Below are 19,663 nucleotides of genomic sequence, written 5' to 3' on the forward strand. Positions count from 1 at the left end.
CAGAATCAGAGATGGAAGAGACCACAAGGGCCATCCAGTCTGACCCCCTGCCATCCTGCTTTGAGTCTCCTTCAGGAGAGATAAAACGGGGTATAGATGAAATGATGATGATGATGATGATGATGATGATGATGATGATGATGCAGGAAAACACAATCAAAGCACTCCCAATAGATGGCCATCAAGTCTCTTCTTCAAAACCATCAAAGAAGATGATTCCACCACACTCTGAGGCAATATATTCCCTTGCCAAACATTTCTAATCATCAGGAAGATTTTCCTAATGTTTAAGAAATATATGCACACATTCATTCCAGAGCTTGCTTGGATGAACAGAGGGATCCTTGGAAATAGGGTTATCCTAAAGCTAGACATACTGAGGTTTTTTGGGGGAGGATCAGCTTCTCAGTACCAATTTCCTAGCATTTCTTTCCTGAAAACCCCATGCAGAAGAGGTGTTCATTAGTTTAAAAGTGTCACCTTCTCACCCCATATCTATAATAGTGAGTAATGCCTCACACCAACTATAGGAGTGGCACACAACTGGGATTCTGAATTATATTGGTTACACTTAAATGTAGAATAAGTAGGATCTTAATTATGTTGTTTGGGGCACTGTAACCATGGTGAAATTAATTTGCTAAATGGAGCTCAAAAATTGTTCATGTTCACTAACAGAAAATGATCTAATAAAAAAGGCCCTGTCCTTTGGGTACATACATACAATGCCTTAACAAATTAGCTAAAAACACAAGTCTGCATGTTTTCCCCCCTCTCCACTGGATGACCACAGATTCCTGCAATTTTCGCCAATGCCTCCAGCAAATTACTTTGGCCATTTCTCTGCCATTCCTGTTTTAGGCAGGCCTCTATTTTAAATACATTTTGAAGTAAAATATAAAAGCTGTGAAAAGTTTTTTCCTTGTTTGTAAGCTCTTTGTAAACTCTGCTGGAGAGGTAGAGAGGTATGTGATATGAAAATCCCAAACCAATCAACATGGGTAGCTTCCAACTGAAAACTTTCTGAGTGGTCAAGACTTGGGAAATTGGATGCCTCTAGACAAGAATGGAGAAATTGTACTTTTTGAGAGTAAAAACTTTTAAAATGTATATTTGTAACATTGTTAACCTGCTTGGGACTTATTTGAATGTTCAGGAGAAATAAATATAAGCTTTCTATCTGAAAATGGTGTGATTTTTCAAGTGAATAAATGTTTTTCCATTTTAATGTAGTGACAGTATGAAAATTTTGAATGTCTGATACCCATATTTGGGGAGTCAGGTTCTATCTTTAGCCCTGTTTTGGAACTGACTACTTTATAACTTAGGGCTACAGATTTACTCTGATAGGAAATCAATGATGCAATTGATACATGCAAAATAATCTTAGGCTTCCTTTAAAAAAAGGGGGGGTAGGAATTAAATTAACTTACCCTTCCTGAAATGGTCTTTATCTGTTTGGAGCTTAGAGGTTCAAAATCCACTCCAATGTAGCCCTCCATGGCACTAAGAATATTTGCAGTGTGACAGTTTGATGAATTGAGCTTTGGAATAGCTTTTTCCCACCAGAAGGTCTGATACCACCCAGGAATGATCCACTGATACTTAGGGCCATACATCTGTGCATTAAACGCCTACAGTAGAAAAACAGGGAGAGAGATATTATTGGCACAAACTAGTCATTCAAAATGATCCTGTTAGATACGTTAAGCACTCATTCTTTCAATCTAAAAAAAACCCCTTCTATCTGAAAAAGGAAAGATAAAAGGAGGAACTCATTTCTAATTATGACAACTCATATATTTTATTATTCACATTGTCCATGTTCACTATTCACATAATAAAATATACAAGATGCCATCCACTGAATACAAACACAATCTACATAGTAACAGGCCTGATGTAGAGGCAACATTAGACAACAGCTCCTATAAATAAGCCAAAAGGGAAAATGATAATATTGGTATTTTAGACAAAGAACAAAGATGTTAGCAGTTTTGTACTTCTCCTTCCATTTTTCGTATGAAGAGTATTAAAATGTGTTCTTCATCATACAATCTCACCCAGTATACTCTAGTACACTGGTCATTTATTTCTAACTGTGCCTCCTGTCCCATAATTTACCTTCCAAAAGTTAGTACTCACTCCTCCTCATGCCTGCAGCACTCCAGCTGCTTCCAACATAAGCAGAGGTATTCACTTCCTGAAATGTTAGTACACTTATGTTCCACCTTCCTTCAATTAGGACACCCAAAGTGGAGTGTCAAGACTTCCAAGCTGTCTCCCACACAAGCATAAAACTTGGTGAGGGCAAAGGCATGTAGGAGGCTGGCAGAAATATATGCTATTTAATTCCTGAAAATGATGCGCCTTTGTGGGATATAGCTATCTGGTCTGTACTGTGTTCAACTATCAGAATGATATTGGATGAGATGGCTTTCTTGTGGAAGGATGTTTGTGCAAGAACTCTGCAGCAATGGCTCTCTACACCAGTGGTTCTCAACCTGTGGGTCCCCAGATGTTTTGGTCTTCAACTTCCAGAAATCCTAACAGTGGTAAATTGGATGGGATTTCAGGGAGTTGTAGGCCAAAACACCTTGGGACCCACAGATTGAGAACCATTGCTCTACATTGATGATAGCACATGGATGGTGGGTAGAGCATAATAGTTGTTGATGTGTAATAGTTGCACCCCCATTTTTGGGGTGGAAAAAATGGTATTTTGTGTGTTCCTCACATGCTATTCATAGAGTCATTGGGGGCTCATCCTTTTTTCCTTCCTTCCTCCAAGGTCTTAAGGCAATTTAAAACTATGAAATCAAGGTCTCTGGAACTCGGATCATCTCTACTTCCCCCAAAGAACTCAGTTTCAGATTTTGAAAACTGCCTTGCCTTTCGAGAAAGAGGGAAGGGAGGGGGAACTTTCTCTCCTCCTTTCTCCAAGGCAAGGCAATTACAAGAAACAACAGAAACAGAGCTGTTTGATGCTGGATCATTCCTCCTCCTCCTTCTCCTTTTGTCTTGGAGGTAATAATAATAATTATTATTATTATTATTATTATTATTATTATTATTATTTTATTTCTTACCCACCTCTCCTCATGACTGGTGGCAGGTTACAGCATGATTAAAACACATTGTAAATGCAGTTAATTTAAAAAGAAATCGAAGTATCAATGGCAGATTTTTTAATTGCATAGTAATCATATCCCCTTTTCTATATTAAAAAGGGACAAAAGTGTGGCTATTGTGCAATGAAATATGGTAGTTTATCCACTTGCATATATATTCCTTATCTAAAATGCTGAGGATCAGAAGTGTTTTGGATTTCAGATTGATTTGGCTTTTAGAATACCCGTATTTGCATATATGTACATAATGAGATATTTTGGAGATGAGACTCAAGTCTAAACATGACATTCAGTTCTATTTTATATACAGTACATCTTATACATGAAAGTAATTTTATACAGTATTTTTTAATAATTTTGTTCATGAAACAAATGTTTCTGTAAATGGAACCACCAGAAAACAAAGGTGTGGACAATTTTGCATTTTGGAATATTTCAGATTTCTGGACAAGGGATCTTCAATTTATATTTCTGTCCTATCCTCTATCATGAAATTTCAGGATAGAATGTAATTAAAATGATATAACAGTTGTAAAAATCCAAAACAAAGTAATTTAATTAGGATAAGAACATCCATTGGACAATTTTGGAATTTGGAATTTATTTTGAGTTTAGAATTCCAGATATGGGATGCTCAACCTGTATTTGTTAAACTTTTGAAAACTATAAAATTTAAATTTTCCCCTTTATATGTACTAACTGAACTTATACCAATGTATTATATTAGCTTGCTACACATTTGATGAAATCTTGCTCTCTGCTAAACCATAAACCAAAATTAAAATCAAAATTGGGGAATAATTAAAACACAGCTTGTTGCCAAAAGACAAACACACAGATCAACAGAGCTAATTAATTCTCTTGGTTTTCTCCACTATGACACCTCAATTTGTGTCACTTCTGTTCAACCCTGTGCTCAGGTGGAAACAAAGTTCTATTAAGCTTCTATGTAAAGGAATGATTTGCAGAACAGATGAGCAAAAAGCAGATCTATTCAAATCAAAAAAGAGAAAGACACAAATTAAACATTTTACAGCTACTATTTGACACTCACTTTGTGATAAAAGTATTCAATAATTTATTCAGATTATTCTTTTGTTCATTCCATTTATTCTCTAAAGAGACATACAATCTCATTAAAAGATGTACCCACTAAACCTACTGATTGCAGCTAATTAGAACTGATGGGGTGTTAGATTTACGTTTCACCAGTAAAACAAAAATCATTAAAAGATGAAACTGTTGAAAAATAATTATCCCATGCATTTTTCAAGATGCCTTCAAATCATCTCAATTTTTAAAATGTTTTTGTGTATTTATACAAGACTTACTTCACCCAGTTGTTTAATTTCACACGTAGAAATCCTTGGCTAGAGACTGTTGAGCTGTTTTTGTGGGAGGTGTAGAAATCTATCCCCATTCTTTCCATTTCATTCTACCTCCATTACCAAAGTTTCTCTTAAAATAAAGCATTCAATTTTTACATTTTTTTCTATAAATTTCAAGTTGATGATAATGCACAGATACCAATCTATCACTGGATACTTCACACCTTGGAAATGTTATTTTTTTTTCATCTGCAAATCCAAGAAACATGGCTGGTAGTGCAATCATGTTCCAAAAATGAAAATTTCCCCAGATCTGAATCTCTTTAAGAAAAAAAAAACAGAATATCATTTACTCAATTCAGTGCAACCATTATAATGGCTTTTGCACTTCATACTTAGTTTAAACCACAGGATCATGGTTCTCTAATCTGCTATTATTTACTAACACCTTTAATGAACAATAAATGTTTCAATAGCATTTAAATTTATATTTATTTCTCTCCCTTCTCATTTTGCTTCTTTTTTTTTTGTACTTACACAGCAGAATACTTTTGCTGCCATTTCCTCATTGAACTGCCCAACGATAATTCGGACATCATTACCCTGCAGAAAATAAAAGAAAGAAAGAAAGAAAAATATCTTAATTAAATCAGAATTTTCTTAGAACAACCTGTTTCTAAACAAATGTTATAAACCAAGGGTATAACATACATATTTATTGCACATTTTATTTTATGACCTTTTATTTCACACATGCTCTTTGAAAAGGTAGGTCCTCAGATAGGTGAATCTTGCCTGCAGCCCTTGAGTCTATCAATTGTTCTTCCAATACTGCTAGTGGCTGATTCGAGGGCAGAAGAGCAACCTAGTGAAGATCATTGTGAGCTTTCTTCCAATAGTAGGTGCAAGACAATGACATCTGCCTTGTCAGGAGCCAGCTATCAGGACCCAGGCAGTAAGGAAGATCCTCCACACTCACCTCCCATCTAGCCTCTATACAGGGGCTGAGTGAGTGAGGTGGCAACCAAGAGAGGATTTTCAAAGGCCACAGCCGCCATAATCCCTGTTCATCATCCGCACCCACATGCTTCTAACATTGCATGTGGCAGAAAGAGACAAGCACGGATCACCAACCAGGAAAATAGAAAGCTACACTCTCCACAATCTTCCTCATTTGGCTTCCACACTCCCAATGTTGCAAAGAAAGCAGGATCTTATGTATGGTATACAGGGTGTTTGAAAAAAAAAACTCCCTAGTTTTAAGTATAAATATACATTAAAACTAGGGAGTTCTTTTTCAAACACCCTGTATATCTTTCCCACAACAGAACACTTTCACCCAAACCACCACATCTTCAATTTAAGCCAGTTGAGATACCAGACCAAGAATAGAGATTAGTGAAGTGAGAAGATTGATGTAGGACCCTTGAGAAATAATCTTAAATTGTGTTAGAAAGCACAAAGGCAATTCTTAGCAACAGGCCTTTAAGATTAGCTTCAGTTCTTTCATAAACAAAACACTAGGGATCAGAGAGGGGATGATGCTTATCCCAACTCAAGTCATTAATTTTTACGAAGTCAATACTAATGCATATGCTAATTCAAATCCAGGCTTTCTTTTCTTTCTGGGGAGGATAGAGAAAGAGTGAGAAAAAGAAGATAGAATACAGCTGGTCCTTCATATCCACAGATTCAACTATCCATTGCTCAAAAATATTTAAAACAAAAGACAAAGCTTGCTTTTATGGTTTTGTACAAGACACACAATTGTACTACACCATTATATATAATGAGCATCCATTTAGTAGCCAGACCCCAGAAGACAACAAGGGCCCCATGTTGGTGTGTTGAGAGAATGCCACACTCTCACTGTCAATCGCCTCTCCTCTAATTATATGGTATCAAGCATGGTATATATTTACGATCCTATTTTATTTAATAAGTTCTGAATTGTTGGATTTGTTTTATGGAATGTCTTTTTTAAAAAGGGGCAATTAAATAGCTGTAAGGATGGATAGTGCAAGTTGAAATCTGAGTTAAAACTATTATCCATGCCATACTCGAATTTTAGGTGGCCTGATAGTACTTGGAATGATATTAAGAGAAGAAGCATTTCTGTGGTAAGAGAAAATGCTAAATTACATTAGGTTTCACTTGCAGTTGAAACTGTACTCTGCAGAAGAAGCCTTCTCATCTCAATGAGAGCTGGGCAGAGATTAGTCTATTTTATGCAGAACAGTTTATTAATGTGACACAAAGGCCTTCATCCGTAAAGCTACAGCCTTTATAACCACAGTGCTTCTTTTTATGACGCACCTTATCCCACCACAGATTATAATCATGGGGAAAATTCCTTTGTCATCTTTATTGTTGACTGACTACCCTCAAGTCAACTTTCACTTTTGGCAACCAATGAATGAGGGACCTCCAAGTCACCCTATCATCATGTAAATCAGTGGTTCTCAACCTGTGGGTCCCCAGATGTTTTGGCCTTTAACTTCCAGAAATCCTAACAGCTAGAAAACTGGCTGGGATTTCTGGGAGTTGTAAGCCAAAGCACCTGGGGACCCACAGGTTGAGAACCACTAATGTAAATGCAGGGATATGGCTTCCGTGATTGAGTCTATCCATCTGGAATGTGGCCTTTCTCTTTTCCTACTGCCTTCAACCTTACCAAGATTTATTGTCTTTTCTAGTCAGTCATGTCCAAAGTATGACAGTTTCAGGAACCAGCATGGTGCAATGGTTTGAGTCCTGGACAGTGTTTGGATTCCCGTTTGACCATGAAAACCTCTGGGTGACTATGAGCAAGCCTTACTCTCTCATCTTCTGAACAAAACTTGCCAAGAAAACCCTGTGATAGGACAGCCATAATGTTGGAAATGACTTGATGGCACGTAACAGGAATGGTAGTTTCAGATTAGTCATCCTAGCTTTGAGGGAAATTCAGGTTTGATTTGCTCTAGGTCCCATTTATTTGTCTTTTTAGCAACCCACAGTACCTGTAAAACTTGTGTCCAACACTATATTTAAATTAGTTTATTTTTTCCCAGTCAGCTTTCTTCACTGTCCTGATAAACTGGTGAACTTTCTTTTCTTTTCTAAATCCCTCCATTATAATTCAACAGCAATTTAGCATCCACTATTTTGTTTTTTTCAGTTTTATTCCATAATGATGTATCAACTGCCACTTTCCTTTTCATATATTCTACATGATCTTACATTAAAACAACAATGTTATCTGAAACAAGTAAAGCTCATAATTTCACAGAATTTAAATTTTTCAGTACATTAATTTGCCTAAATCTAGTAATTTCAACTAAGGAGGCCCACTGAATAGGACTTACTTAAATGTGAGTGTGAGTATGGAACTACAACTCCAGAGATCAGGGTTCAAATCCTGATAACTTGGGCAGGCCGTGATCTCAATTTCTGAAGAAGATAAAGGCAAATCCACTCTAAACAAATCTTGCCATGAAAATGCCATAACAGGGTAACATTAGGATCACCATAAATCAGAAATAACTTTGAAATACACAACAGCAACAAAAACGCTGACTTACAAAATTATTATATGGGTCTACCTTAGCTGGACAATTGGGTTTGGGATTTCATTCCTAACCATGAATTTATTTCTGATACACTGCACAATAAATCCAAAGTATTTGAATGTCTTGATACATAGCATCATAGACTGGGATTTGTTTTCTCCAGGTATACTACATTACATTATGTGACTGTGGTTATTAACATTAATATATAGATACAACTGAAGTTTTAATACAAAGATTATTAGTATTTTTAAAAGAGAAGACTCAGTTTTTTCTCTGATGACATCCCTCTGATGATTTTCAGAATGTCTTACACATTATTCTAGAAAGCATGTTCTCTATGAAACTAATTAGTGTTACTTCCAAGAAACGTGTTTACGATCCAGATACCAGTCTACCTCCCACAATGTTATTTTGAACTCTTTGTTTTCTAGCAAGCCTTTACAATAAGATAAAACACTATGAGAATCAAAATCTAAATCGTATTAGATTTTTCCCTAAGTCAGTTAGGGAAAAACAGACTTCAATCTGATATCTATCTTCTACAAATATCCATTGGTTGGAACCCGAAAATTATTTTTGTACAGTAGTAGGAGGTATTTGATTATGCATTTCTGCAATGCAGTGGGGCAAACCAGATGATCCTTGTGGTTTCTCTTCCATATCTTATGTTTTTACAATTCTTTGATTCTGTCTCATATATTACTGTTAGAGCAGTAACCCAGATCCAGAAAGAATCATAGCATATTCTTAACCAAGGGGGAAAGAAGGTCCTATTTAGTCTGCACTAGTCTTTTTAATCATTGGGGTAGTAAAACTGGCTAGGCTGGGTTCTGAGCAGTTTTTATATAGTCAGTTTCAGTCTTTAAATATAATAATATATTTCAGCACAAATGTGATATACACACCGAACAACTATAAAAGTTTGGACCCACTTTAGTTCTTTGATTGTCCTATGGAATTCTGCAGTTTGATGAGGTATGAAGAATTCTCTGCTGCACTTCTTAACTTTGCCAACTAGAGCTTTCTACCTGAGGGGTCTTTGTCTTTCCCCAGATCAGAAATCTATATGACAGAACCATGATAGTTAAAGTAGTATCATATAATCATGCAGTATGGACACACCCGAAGAATCACATACTAAGTGAAGCCTTTATACTTCGGTGATAGTACTAACTGAAACACAAAGTATTTGTAAAACCATTACCAAGTAGACTCCATGAATACATATGCATAAAGAAGAAGGACTGAAATATATTATACAAGGGGCTAACTGGCACTCATTAAAATGTTTACACATGTATTGCATTGGTGTTTGTTCTGCTCTGGGAAGCTTGTTTGGGCTTTTCCAACAGAAGTCTTCAGCCCTTTCATTCCACCCACTCTTCATACCTCCAGAGACCAGCAAAGACCAGGGAAGAACCCAAAAAAATATAAGTGAACAATGACACCCTAATGCTGTGGCTCTAAATTCTGCAGGGAAATATCAAATATGAAAATGAAACAAGGCATTCACAATTTAAAAGCTTAGTTAACAGTGAAAAATCTACTCATTTACTAAGCTTTTTTAAAAGTCTGGTTTAATTTATCAGAACCAGAAAGACTCAAAAGATCAGGAACTACGACTGAAATAAATTACTTTAAAAATGCACCACATTGACTCACTAGGGAACTTGCATTTCCTCAGATTTTCAAAACTCTATACTACACCTAATGCATTCATATCTAGTTTTGCTTAGGAGCTGGGAAAATAAGAAGATAGCAAGATAGCATTTAGTGTTTAGATTTCTATGCCCTACTTTTTATCTGCAGGAATTTGCACTGAAGGGATAAAGTGTCAGTTAACTGGAATAGCTGCTGCTTCTTATGAGGGAACCTTTATCTCTTACTACTTTTGGACAATCCTTGAGGTCTAATGTAATAAACATGAAAATTATAATCAGGTGTTCAGCATCCAAGCAGCACATGGCATAAAGAAAGATAATGACAGACATGGGGGCAAAGCAAGCAAAAGAGTGAAAACTGTAAAGCTAGAAATGCCATAGAAAGAGAAAGAAGAGAACTTAACACATGAATACACAAATTTATTACCTGCATTTATCTTTCTTATGCAAAATTGGACTTTACAGATGCTTACTATGGAAAAATGCTTTCACACATATGGCAACTTTTATCACATGTGGACTCATTCCAGCATTGGTTCATTGGATATCTTTAAATACATACACACTGATTTTACAATTCTGATACCTGCCCATTGTGAAATTAGGTTAATGAGACAAATGTGAGTCAATGCCAGAGGACTGGAAGATCACAGTCTCACCCACTCAGTCTATATTCATTTTATTTATTTACAGTATTTATATTCCGCCCTTCTCACCCCGAAGGGGACTCAGGGCGGATTACAATGAACACATATATGGCAAACATTCAATGCCAACAGACAAACAACATACATTAGACAGACTCAGAGGCATTTTTAACATTTTTCCAGCTTCACGATTCCGGCCACAGGGGGAGCTGTTGCTTCACCATCCAGCAGTGGCTGTACTTCCTCATTCCTTTTCCTCGTGTTTTGCTGGCAGTTTTATGGTGTTGTAAATTAGCCTCCCGCATAAAGCGTCCCTAAATTTCCCTAATTGACAGGTGCAACTGTCTTTCGGGGCTGCATAGGTCAACAGCAAGCCAGGGCTATTAATGGTCGGAGGCTTAACCCGACCCGGGCTTCGAACTCATGACCTCTCGGTTAGTAGTGATTTATAGCAGCTGGTTACTAGCCAGCTGCGCCACAGCCCGGCCCTTTTGGCCATTTTGTTACATATATGCAATTTGCCAGTGGCTTTTCCCCCCATAGCCAATAACAGTGACTCAGCAGCGACATGGGGCTCTGATTGATAGCTGAAGTCAAATGTGGTCCTACTAACAAACCTAGTGAAATTAGTGGGATTTTAAAAAGGGTGCATCTATACTGTAGAATTAATACAGTTTGACTCCACTTTAACTGCCATGGTTCAAAATTATGCAGCCGAGGGAGTAGTAGTTTGGAGAGACACCAGCCCTCTATGACAGAGAAGGCTACAGACCACGTGCAACTACACTTTCCATGATCCCATAGCATTGAGCCATGGTAGTTAAAATGTCAAATTGTTTTCATTCTATAATTTAATTACACCTTTAATCATAGCTGACTCAATTCCCATTGATTTCGAAAGTTCTAGTTTAAATGTTAAATTCAAATCTTTAATTATTGAATTAATTTTAAAAATGCAGTTCTCTGTTGTCAAATTGTATTATCATGGGGAAAAACATTCTAGAATATATATATATAACTTTTCTACCTAAATTCATAAATTTTTGCTAAAGCTGGTCTGTTGAGATACTACTACTTATAATGCCTCAAATGTTACAATACTGCCAATATTTAATTCTGCATTATTGCTATACTTAATAATCACAATATCTTAATTGCTATCATGCAATTAATTAAAAATTCTCATTTCCACCCACATCCAGTTTTGCAGCCATAAAATATTTTCTTTCCTACTGCCCAGTTTGCTTCTTAAACTGCCTAAGCAGTTATACTCACCTTGAGCTTTTTGACACTTGTGCATGGATCATTAGAAAAACTCTCAGTGTCTGAGATTTCAATTTCTTCACCATATAGGACACCAGTGAGATCATTCCGTACCTTTTTCAAAAAGAAAGAAATCCAAAGATAAGTGAATTGGTATCAACCATGGAAAATGTCACTGTCTTGTAACACCATTGCACAATACAAACAAATGTGCACTGAGCCAACATTCAGTACAGTTGCTGTATTAAGTAATATAAACAGTGGAAGCACAGATATCTCCAAAAGTACTCTGGAAATGTGACATAATTTAGGCAAACTAATCCATATTGCTTTGCTTTCAATATGAAAACTTTTAACTGCAAATTACGCTTAAAAATAAAATCTAGGCCTCTTTATAATATACTGTATGACCCCTGTATATGCTCCTGATTGAAAATAAAGTTTTACTCGCCTTATGACCCATAGAAGGAAGAGTAACTGAAGTTGCTCTGCTTTGTAGCCTGGGAGAACGAGGAATGGCTATCCTCCTTCACCCCAGTAATTGAGCCCTTGCTCTGCTTCACCACACAGGAGAATTCCTCCTGCTTCCGCCACACTACTATGCCCAAGGCCATTGTGTGAATGTGCACACAACAACTTCAGGAGTTAGCAATGGCAGTGGCAATTCTTCCTGCTCCCACCGCCCCCACCAGTCCAAGGCTATTATGTGAATGTGCACACAACAGCCTTGGCCTTTGGGAGGAAGTTGGAGGGAATATTTCTTCCTGCTTCCACCTCAAAGCCCAAGGCAGTTGTGTAAAGAGTGGATAAATTAAAATGTAACAAAAATATTGGCTGAATCATTCTAGATGCATCATACTTTTCTCAATGCTTCTAAGAAATCCAATCTTATAGCACACTCAGCGTATTTTTTAAAAAGGCATAAGTAATAAAACATATCAGAAGTCAAACAAAAACCATAAACTATAATGAATTCTAAGTGTTGCGAAAGTGTTTAAGTATAATTTTTTCAAAGTTAACCCCACAAATTTTGTTGCATGAGGCTGGTGATCATGATGTTGCTTCCCATTTTTTTCCTACACAGAAAAAGCAGCTAGATCTTACTTCAAGGGCAGTGATATGGCTGAAGGCTAGCTGAGGAGATGCAGGAAAACTACAAAGAATTCCCTGAGTAACAAGAATGGGAGAAGACAGCTAAGCTGGGATGTTAAAACAATAGTGTTGTGACTCAGCCTTTGTGTGACTCTGATGAGGATTCTGGGATGCAGTTGCAAGATGATGGGATTCAGGTTCAGGATGAGTTTCAAGACTCTGATGGGAATTACAGAATTCAGGTGCAGAGTATTCCTGCTGTGGGAGATGAGGAGCAGGGAGGTTTTCCCATGGGAAGAAATCGTGTTGTTACTGATGATGGTTTTCAGGTGCAAGAAGCAGAAAGGGAGAGCAGCTCCCAGCCTCAGCCTGATAACACTGACGAGCCCTGCGGCCTTGAAAGCAATGAGGCTGCTTCTCTAGATTGGGGTAGTCGTTTGGAATTTCGGGGGTTGCGCAGAAGTCTCAGAATAGCAAATAAGAGGGAGGTCAAAGGACAAAGAAATGCCTTCATGTTATGCTATTAAAACAGTCTGCTGAGAGGGAAATCTTCGTCAAAGCAATTTCCTCGCTTGAATCAAGAACCAAGTCTGCTTTCCTGTATTATCTTGTAGCCTGGATGTATCCTCATTTCTGGGACTTTGGCTTCATTTTAAGGACCTTGTTTCATGCCTAATGTTTCTATGGATTTATTCTACAGACTTGTTTTTGTAACTATCTTTTGGAACTGAACTTTTACCTTTTATAAACTATCTTTTCCCTATTTCCTAATAAATTACAAAAGACTATGTTCTGTGTTCAGCCAGGTGTCTTTAGCAAAGTGAAGCTAACCTGAGGTGCGACAAATAGTAGGAAAAAGGGGCGTCACATTTGGTCTGACAAGTCCAAAACATTATCAACTGCAATTTAATTGTGCTTTGATTTATCTTTATCCATTGAATATTCTATTTGCTGCTTTTTAATCCAGTACCCCAAGAACTCAAGGTAATGTATTATTTACATCTCCAAATGAGAGTCCAAGAGAGATTCATTTTGGCAAAACTTCCATCCATTGAGATTCAATGAAGAAAAAGTGTGAATCTGGATTCTCATATCCAAACCCACTTCTTTTCCTTGGTCTTCTTAAAGCTAAATAGTCAGTCAAGGTTGGTGGGTGTATATAATTACTTAAACAATGTTTGATTTCATGGAAAGGTATAGACAATCAATTATATTGTCTACTAAACTCAAAGGCCTTGAAGTGACTGTGCTGTCCTGAACTATTATAATGGCTCTTGTGCAACCTATTTCTGAATTTGTTTGCCAAACCTGCATGTTTACAACAAATATACTGTATTCCTCTACTACCCCTGTTTAATCACTGAAACTCATACTACATCTTATCCCAAGATCAGTATGGGGGAAAGGCCATACTTTGATTACCAGGTGAATACCTAAAGAACATGTAAATTAATTTGTTAGGTCACCATAGGATGCAAGAAACATTATCTCATGATTCTATCAGTAAAGACTCAAATTTGTGACTTTGATAAAGTTTTCTGCTGTTCTTTCAAAAATAAGCCTGAGAATAAAGAAGAGGAGTTTTGAAAGTAACTACTAGAAAATTAGAGCATATTGTATTCTTAAAGAGCAGAAAGTGCAAAGAGCAGCTGGGAATTTGATAGTCTAGGCCAGGGGTCCCCAAACTTTTTAAAGAGGGGGCTAGTTCACGGTCCCTCAGACAGTTGGAAGGCCGGACTATAGTTTTTTTAAAAACTATGAACAAATTCCTATGCAGTGCACACTGCACATATCTTATTTTGAAGTAAAAAAAACAAAAACAAAACAGGAATAAATACAGCCTCAATGTTAATCATAATCATAATAAAAATAATAAAGAGGGTTGGAAGAGGTCCCTTGGGCCATTTAGTCCAACCTCCTTCTACGTTTGTGCACCAAAGGCACTAGCAAAGCACCCCTTCATAATTAATTATTAATTAAATAATAATTAAAATACCATTATAAACAAGCAAAGCTTTGGAAGGCATGCACCAGGCGAGGGAGGAGACAGGAAAGGTGCGCGCCTTTCTCTCCTACCCAGCGCTGCACGCACCTTCCTCGGCAGAGGAGGAGGGAGCTACTGCCGCAGGGGCTGGATAAATGACTTTGATGGGCCACATGTGGCCCACGGGCCTTAGTTTGGGGACCCCTGGTCTAGGCAAAGATGGGGAAATCATAGTATGAAGCAAAGAAACAAGACAAGATACTAGATCCCTTAAATTCCTGAAACAGTTCTGCTAATGTTTTTTTGTTTTTTTTATTCTAGATATATTTTAGGATACAGAAGGAAAGGAGCATTTTTTCCTTTATCACTTTGGATTAAGGCCTTAGACATACTATCCAGTGCCTCTTGGAAAAAAGACATTGTTTGCTTACCTAGTTTGTGTACAAGTTGCATAAGTTTTGTTCTGACACTTTCATAGTCCCCAAATGAGTTCAGACTTAAGCTATTGGATTTTAGCTTCCAACGTATGTTGGATGAGAAAACTTTTGGGAAATGGCATTTGTAACCTTTTGGAAAACACACTTTGGAGACCACAACCTTTTAGAAAAGCATGACATTTCAGAGAAGAGCCAAAAACCCTTTAGAATAGAATCTTCTCTTGTGGTATACAACCAGAAATAATTATTCAAGGCAATGGTTTCAGTTGTTAGACTGAATAACCTGTCATTCAGTCTTGTTTTTGCCAGGGCATAAAAAGCTTTAGCAGAGCTTTAGAAGTGTTTTTCAGTGCCTGAAAATATATACACTCCTATAAAACAACTTGTTTTATATCATGCACTCAAGATACAAAAATGAAGTACAGTTTGATAAAAATAACATATTTGGTTTACTCACAACCCTCATGTGTTCAGCATACACAAGTACAAAACTTATCAGTCCAGTTTCAGATATGTTTGAGATAAATCTCTGTGCCATGTGGTCAGAACATCTCTCTTATAACAAAACATCTATCAAGGGGTCACATAGTTAAAAAGAGAGAGAGACTAAGAGTGCATGTGTTCTGCAGCCCCTTCTATAACTTCTTAGGGACCACAGAGTAAAGGAGGCTGCATACCAGAACATACAAACAGGAAACAATAAGCAACGGGGTAATAGATAAACATTACTAGAGAAGGCTTGAAGAAGGTTGTAATTTCAACAAAGGATACCAAGTGTTCAAAATCCCTGCAGATCATGCCTCAACAACATTACAAAACCTCCAAGTGAGATTTCTGGTGGCATCACTCTAGGAGAAAATACCAGAAGAACATTGCAGAGTTGCTGTTCATTATGGAGCTTTTGTGCTTTGGGTACTTTTGGGAGGGTCCAAATCAGCACAAAGAATTACCAAGCAAGGTAATTGCAAGGCAATGGAGACATGATAGCCATGTACAAATACGTGAAGGGAAGTCATAGGGAGGAGGCAACAAGCTTGTTTTCTGCTGCCCTGCAGACTAGGACGCGGAACAATGGCTTCAAACTACAGGAAAGGAGATTCCACCTGAACATCAGGAAGAACTTCCTCACTGTGAGAGCTGTTAGGCAGTGGAACTCTCTCCCCCGGACTGTGGTGGAGGCTCCTTCTTTGGAGGCTTTTAAGCAGAGGCTGGATGGTCATCTGTCGGGGTTGCTTTGAATGTGATTTCCTGCTTCTTGTCAGGAGGTTGGACTGGATGGCCCATGAGGTTTCTTCCAACTCTACTATTCTATGATACTATGATTCTAAGGTGAACATGGCAATATTAAAGCCTGGAAGAGAGTACAGAGGTAAGAAAGCATTGCCATCACTATCCCATCCTACTGAACAAGCCTATCAAAACAGATGGACTGTTCATCCTTGTGAGATATAAACAACAGCCATTTTCTTTGGCACCTGACAGCATAAAGATCAAGAGAAAGACAAAAATGCTCTCTTCAGTGGAAGGTTTCTAGACAACCACCCTGGAAGAGTCTTAATTCATCTGAATTGCTAGGTTTCCTCCATATAATCATTAATCATGTTATCCTCTTATCACCTATTTGCTTTCTCTCACCATCAACATTATTTACTAATTGCAGTGTAGTTCTGTTTGCTTTGGAGTATGTTGTAATGATAACATTTGTCATTACAATCACATCAAGCATTAAGTTAATACAACAAACTTAAACTTAGAGCAAAACTAATGATTATGTAGGGATTTGGACAAGAACTCTTCTAAATCTAGTCCTCTATTTCTTCACCTCTCACTTATTGGAATGATAACATAGAAGAATAATCAACAGTGAAGATTAGTTGACTTGCTAATAAATAGCAACCATGAATACTACCCTGAACATGCCTGTTCCCATCTGATTTTGGAAACTAACCAGGGATGTGTGACCACTAGGAAAATGAAGGATTTTCACACAAGGATAGGAAAAAATGTTGCCTTGATCTCTGCAGATCCACTGATGGCCAGAGTTGACAATACTGAGCTAGATAAACCAATGATCCCAAATGAAAGCTAAACACTTTTCCAATAGCTAATGCTTACATTGCTAGTTCTAGAGTAAAATCCACAATTCCAGTAAATATTCTTATTTCATCTTATTATCATTGAGGTTTCCCCTAGTAAACTAAAGCTGGATGTAAGTACTGCTTGATAAATCCTTTGTAGCTCGAATGTGTCTGTGTGGCGGGGGGAGCTTAATCCCACCAGATGTTGATCATCAGAAGTTCATGATGATTGAGCACTGGACAGAACAGATGGTTTGTACAATCAGAATTTCTGCTGAATTTTTCTTCAAATTAATGGTTCTGATGTCTAATTCATTTGTTTATTTTAAAGGGGAGGAAAGGTAGCCTGGCAAGCATTTCACTTTTTTGCATATACATACAAAGTATAAAAACATATAGAGCCACCACGTTTCCTTTAAAAATGACTCCAATACATATGCATGTGAGAGAAAGGGATTATAGTTTTTGGGATTAATGAAGAAGTATGTCAGTGGAAAGGTTGTTTTAAATCTAATAGTACACCAACATCAAATAATTTTATGAAAGGACTTTTTATGGTTAAAAACCACACATGACAAAAGTAATACTACAAACTCTGCCTACCTGTGTGTAAAGAATTAGTTATAAAATGGAAATGCTGGCTCTGGTTTTATTTTCTGTTACAAAAAAAAGGGATAAGCAGTGATATCAGTAATATTGCAACTACAGAAAAGGGTTAGAACAGAACATAAAGACTAAAGGAAATCCAAGCTGAATAGAAGAGGAAAGAACAAAAAAGAAATCTAGACTTTTAGAAAACCCATATACAAGGGAAATGAATCATGCAAACAACATGTGCAAAAGGCTTTTAAACTGAAAAATGAAAACAATAGAAGAAAGTATTTCTTTACATGAGTTAACTTTATAATAGAAATCTATAGAGAGATACTGATCCAATCATATAAAGTGAAATCTACAGGGGTGCAGTTGACATTTTAAATAAATAAATAAATAAATAAATAAATAAATAAAAATCATAGTCTGAAGGGAAATGATGTTGCACCATCTAAACATTCAGATTCTAAGTATAAGGATCACTTCTGAGCTTAGTGTTTTTCTTTTTATCTGACAGAAAAGTCTTTGAAGTTTTATCTGATAACATCTTTGAAGTTCAGTGTTCTATTTAAAGAACAACATGAATACCAGACAGACATGTGAAAATAATTCGAAATACCAGGCCAGACATTTTGGAATCCAATCAGTGAAAGTGCTGCCTAAACCATATGCTGCCTGATCAACTGTCTGTAGCCAAACCCTACCAGATAATGACATTTATTCAATTCCTTGCAGGAACAACTCAGCAACAAGCATTCTTAAACTTATAATACACATCCTGTAAGACAGAAAAAATAAAAATAAAAGTAGCACCACTGGGGAAAAAGGAAATGGTGTTGTCCTTGCATGTATGGGGCAATGTCTATCTGGACAAAAATAATCTATGCAATTTCCACCCTCTTCTTTGGTGTAAAAGACAATAATGGCATAATGGTTGGGAGGAGCAGGGGCAGGGAAAGAACCAAAAAACATAGTTATGATTTCACTATTTCACAAGTGCAGCAGCACATCCTGTAGGATTTTGATTGTGTTGTTTGGTGAGGCATTAGTACAATTTGTCTGAGATTTTAAACATGCCCCCTAAACTGAAAATCCCACAACTCCAGCAGATGGACCCTCAACAGTTAAAGGAGAATAATAACACTATAATCATGTATTATGAAAGGGCTCCTGGTTATTTGACTCCAAACTATCAGACAAGCCTGAATTCAGATTTTCAGCACTGTGAACAGCTTCCTAATGGAAAAAGCCCTGAGGTCCTAATTAGAAGCTGGAAAAAACGAATCAAAACTACTGTAGATACCACACTGCACTGTACCCTTAACACCTCTACTTTTATAGGTGTCAGAATTTCACTAGACAGATAAAAACAAAAACAAAAACTAAACTACACTAAAAAAATAGTATCTCAACTACTGAAAACAAAACTCTCAAAGAGAAAGTCAATATGATTAAACAAAGATTTTTTTATGCATGGCTACTTATTTTTCAAAACTGTTCACTAACAAAACCTAAACAAACAAACTATTCCAAAAAAGAAGTAAAATTAGACCACAAGCTATTTTTGATCAAGAAAAGCCAATCTCAGAGGTTCCATCAACATTAAAAATGTGGCCAGGGAAGAATGTGAACCAACGAAATGTGAGCACATTAAATATAAAATCTCTAGGTTTGAACAATTTGCAGTGTCAGGGGACTGAATTCTTACTGGGAGTACTGCCTTTATTTTGCCTTGCCACAGTAATGAAAACCCCACTTTTCCTGCTGATGGACAATCTGTGCAGAGGGAGGGACAGAGAGAACATGAGTCAGCTTGTTCTCCTAGGTCAGTGGTTCTTAACCTGTGGGTCTCCAGATGTTTTGGTCTTCAACTCCCAGAAATCCTAACAGCCGG

At 37.0% G+C, this 19,663-nt stretch overlaps 1 protein-coding gene across 2 annotated transcripts in view; it reads right to left on the reverse strand.

Annotated features, from left to right (window-relative positions):
- gabbr2 (gamma-aminobutyric acid type B receptor subunit 2) overlaps window positions 1-19,663 on the reverse strand; it is a 444,511-nt gene that overhangs the window by 277,208 nt on the left and 147,640 nt on the right. For both annotated transcript variants that reach the window (XM_003219823.4, XM_062980838.1), the window contains exons 4-6: window positions 11,597-11,698; window positions 4,997-5,062; window positions 1,434-1,634 (exon numbers count right to left, since the gene is read on the reverse strand). In XM_003219823.4, the coding sequence (XP_003219871.2) occupies window positions 1,434-1,634; window positions 4,997-5,062; window positions 11,597-11,698 (369 nt within the window). The remainder of the gene's footprint in view (window positions 1-1,433; window positions 1,635-4,996; window positions 5,063-11,596; window positions 11,699-19,663) is intronic.

This window comes from Anolis carolinensis, chromosome 4 (assembly GCF_035594765.1).
Source record: "Anolis carolinensis isolate JA03-04 chromosome 4, rAnoCar3.1.pri, whole genome shotgun sequence".
Classification (NCBI taxonomy): domain Eukaryota; kingdom Metazoa; phylum Chordata; class Lepidosauria; order Squamata; family Dactyloidae; genus Anolis; species Anolis carolinensis.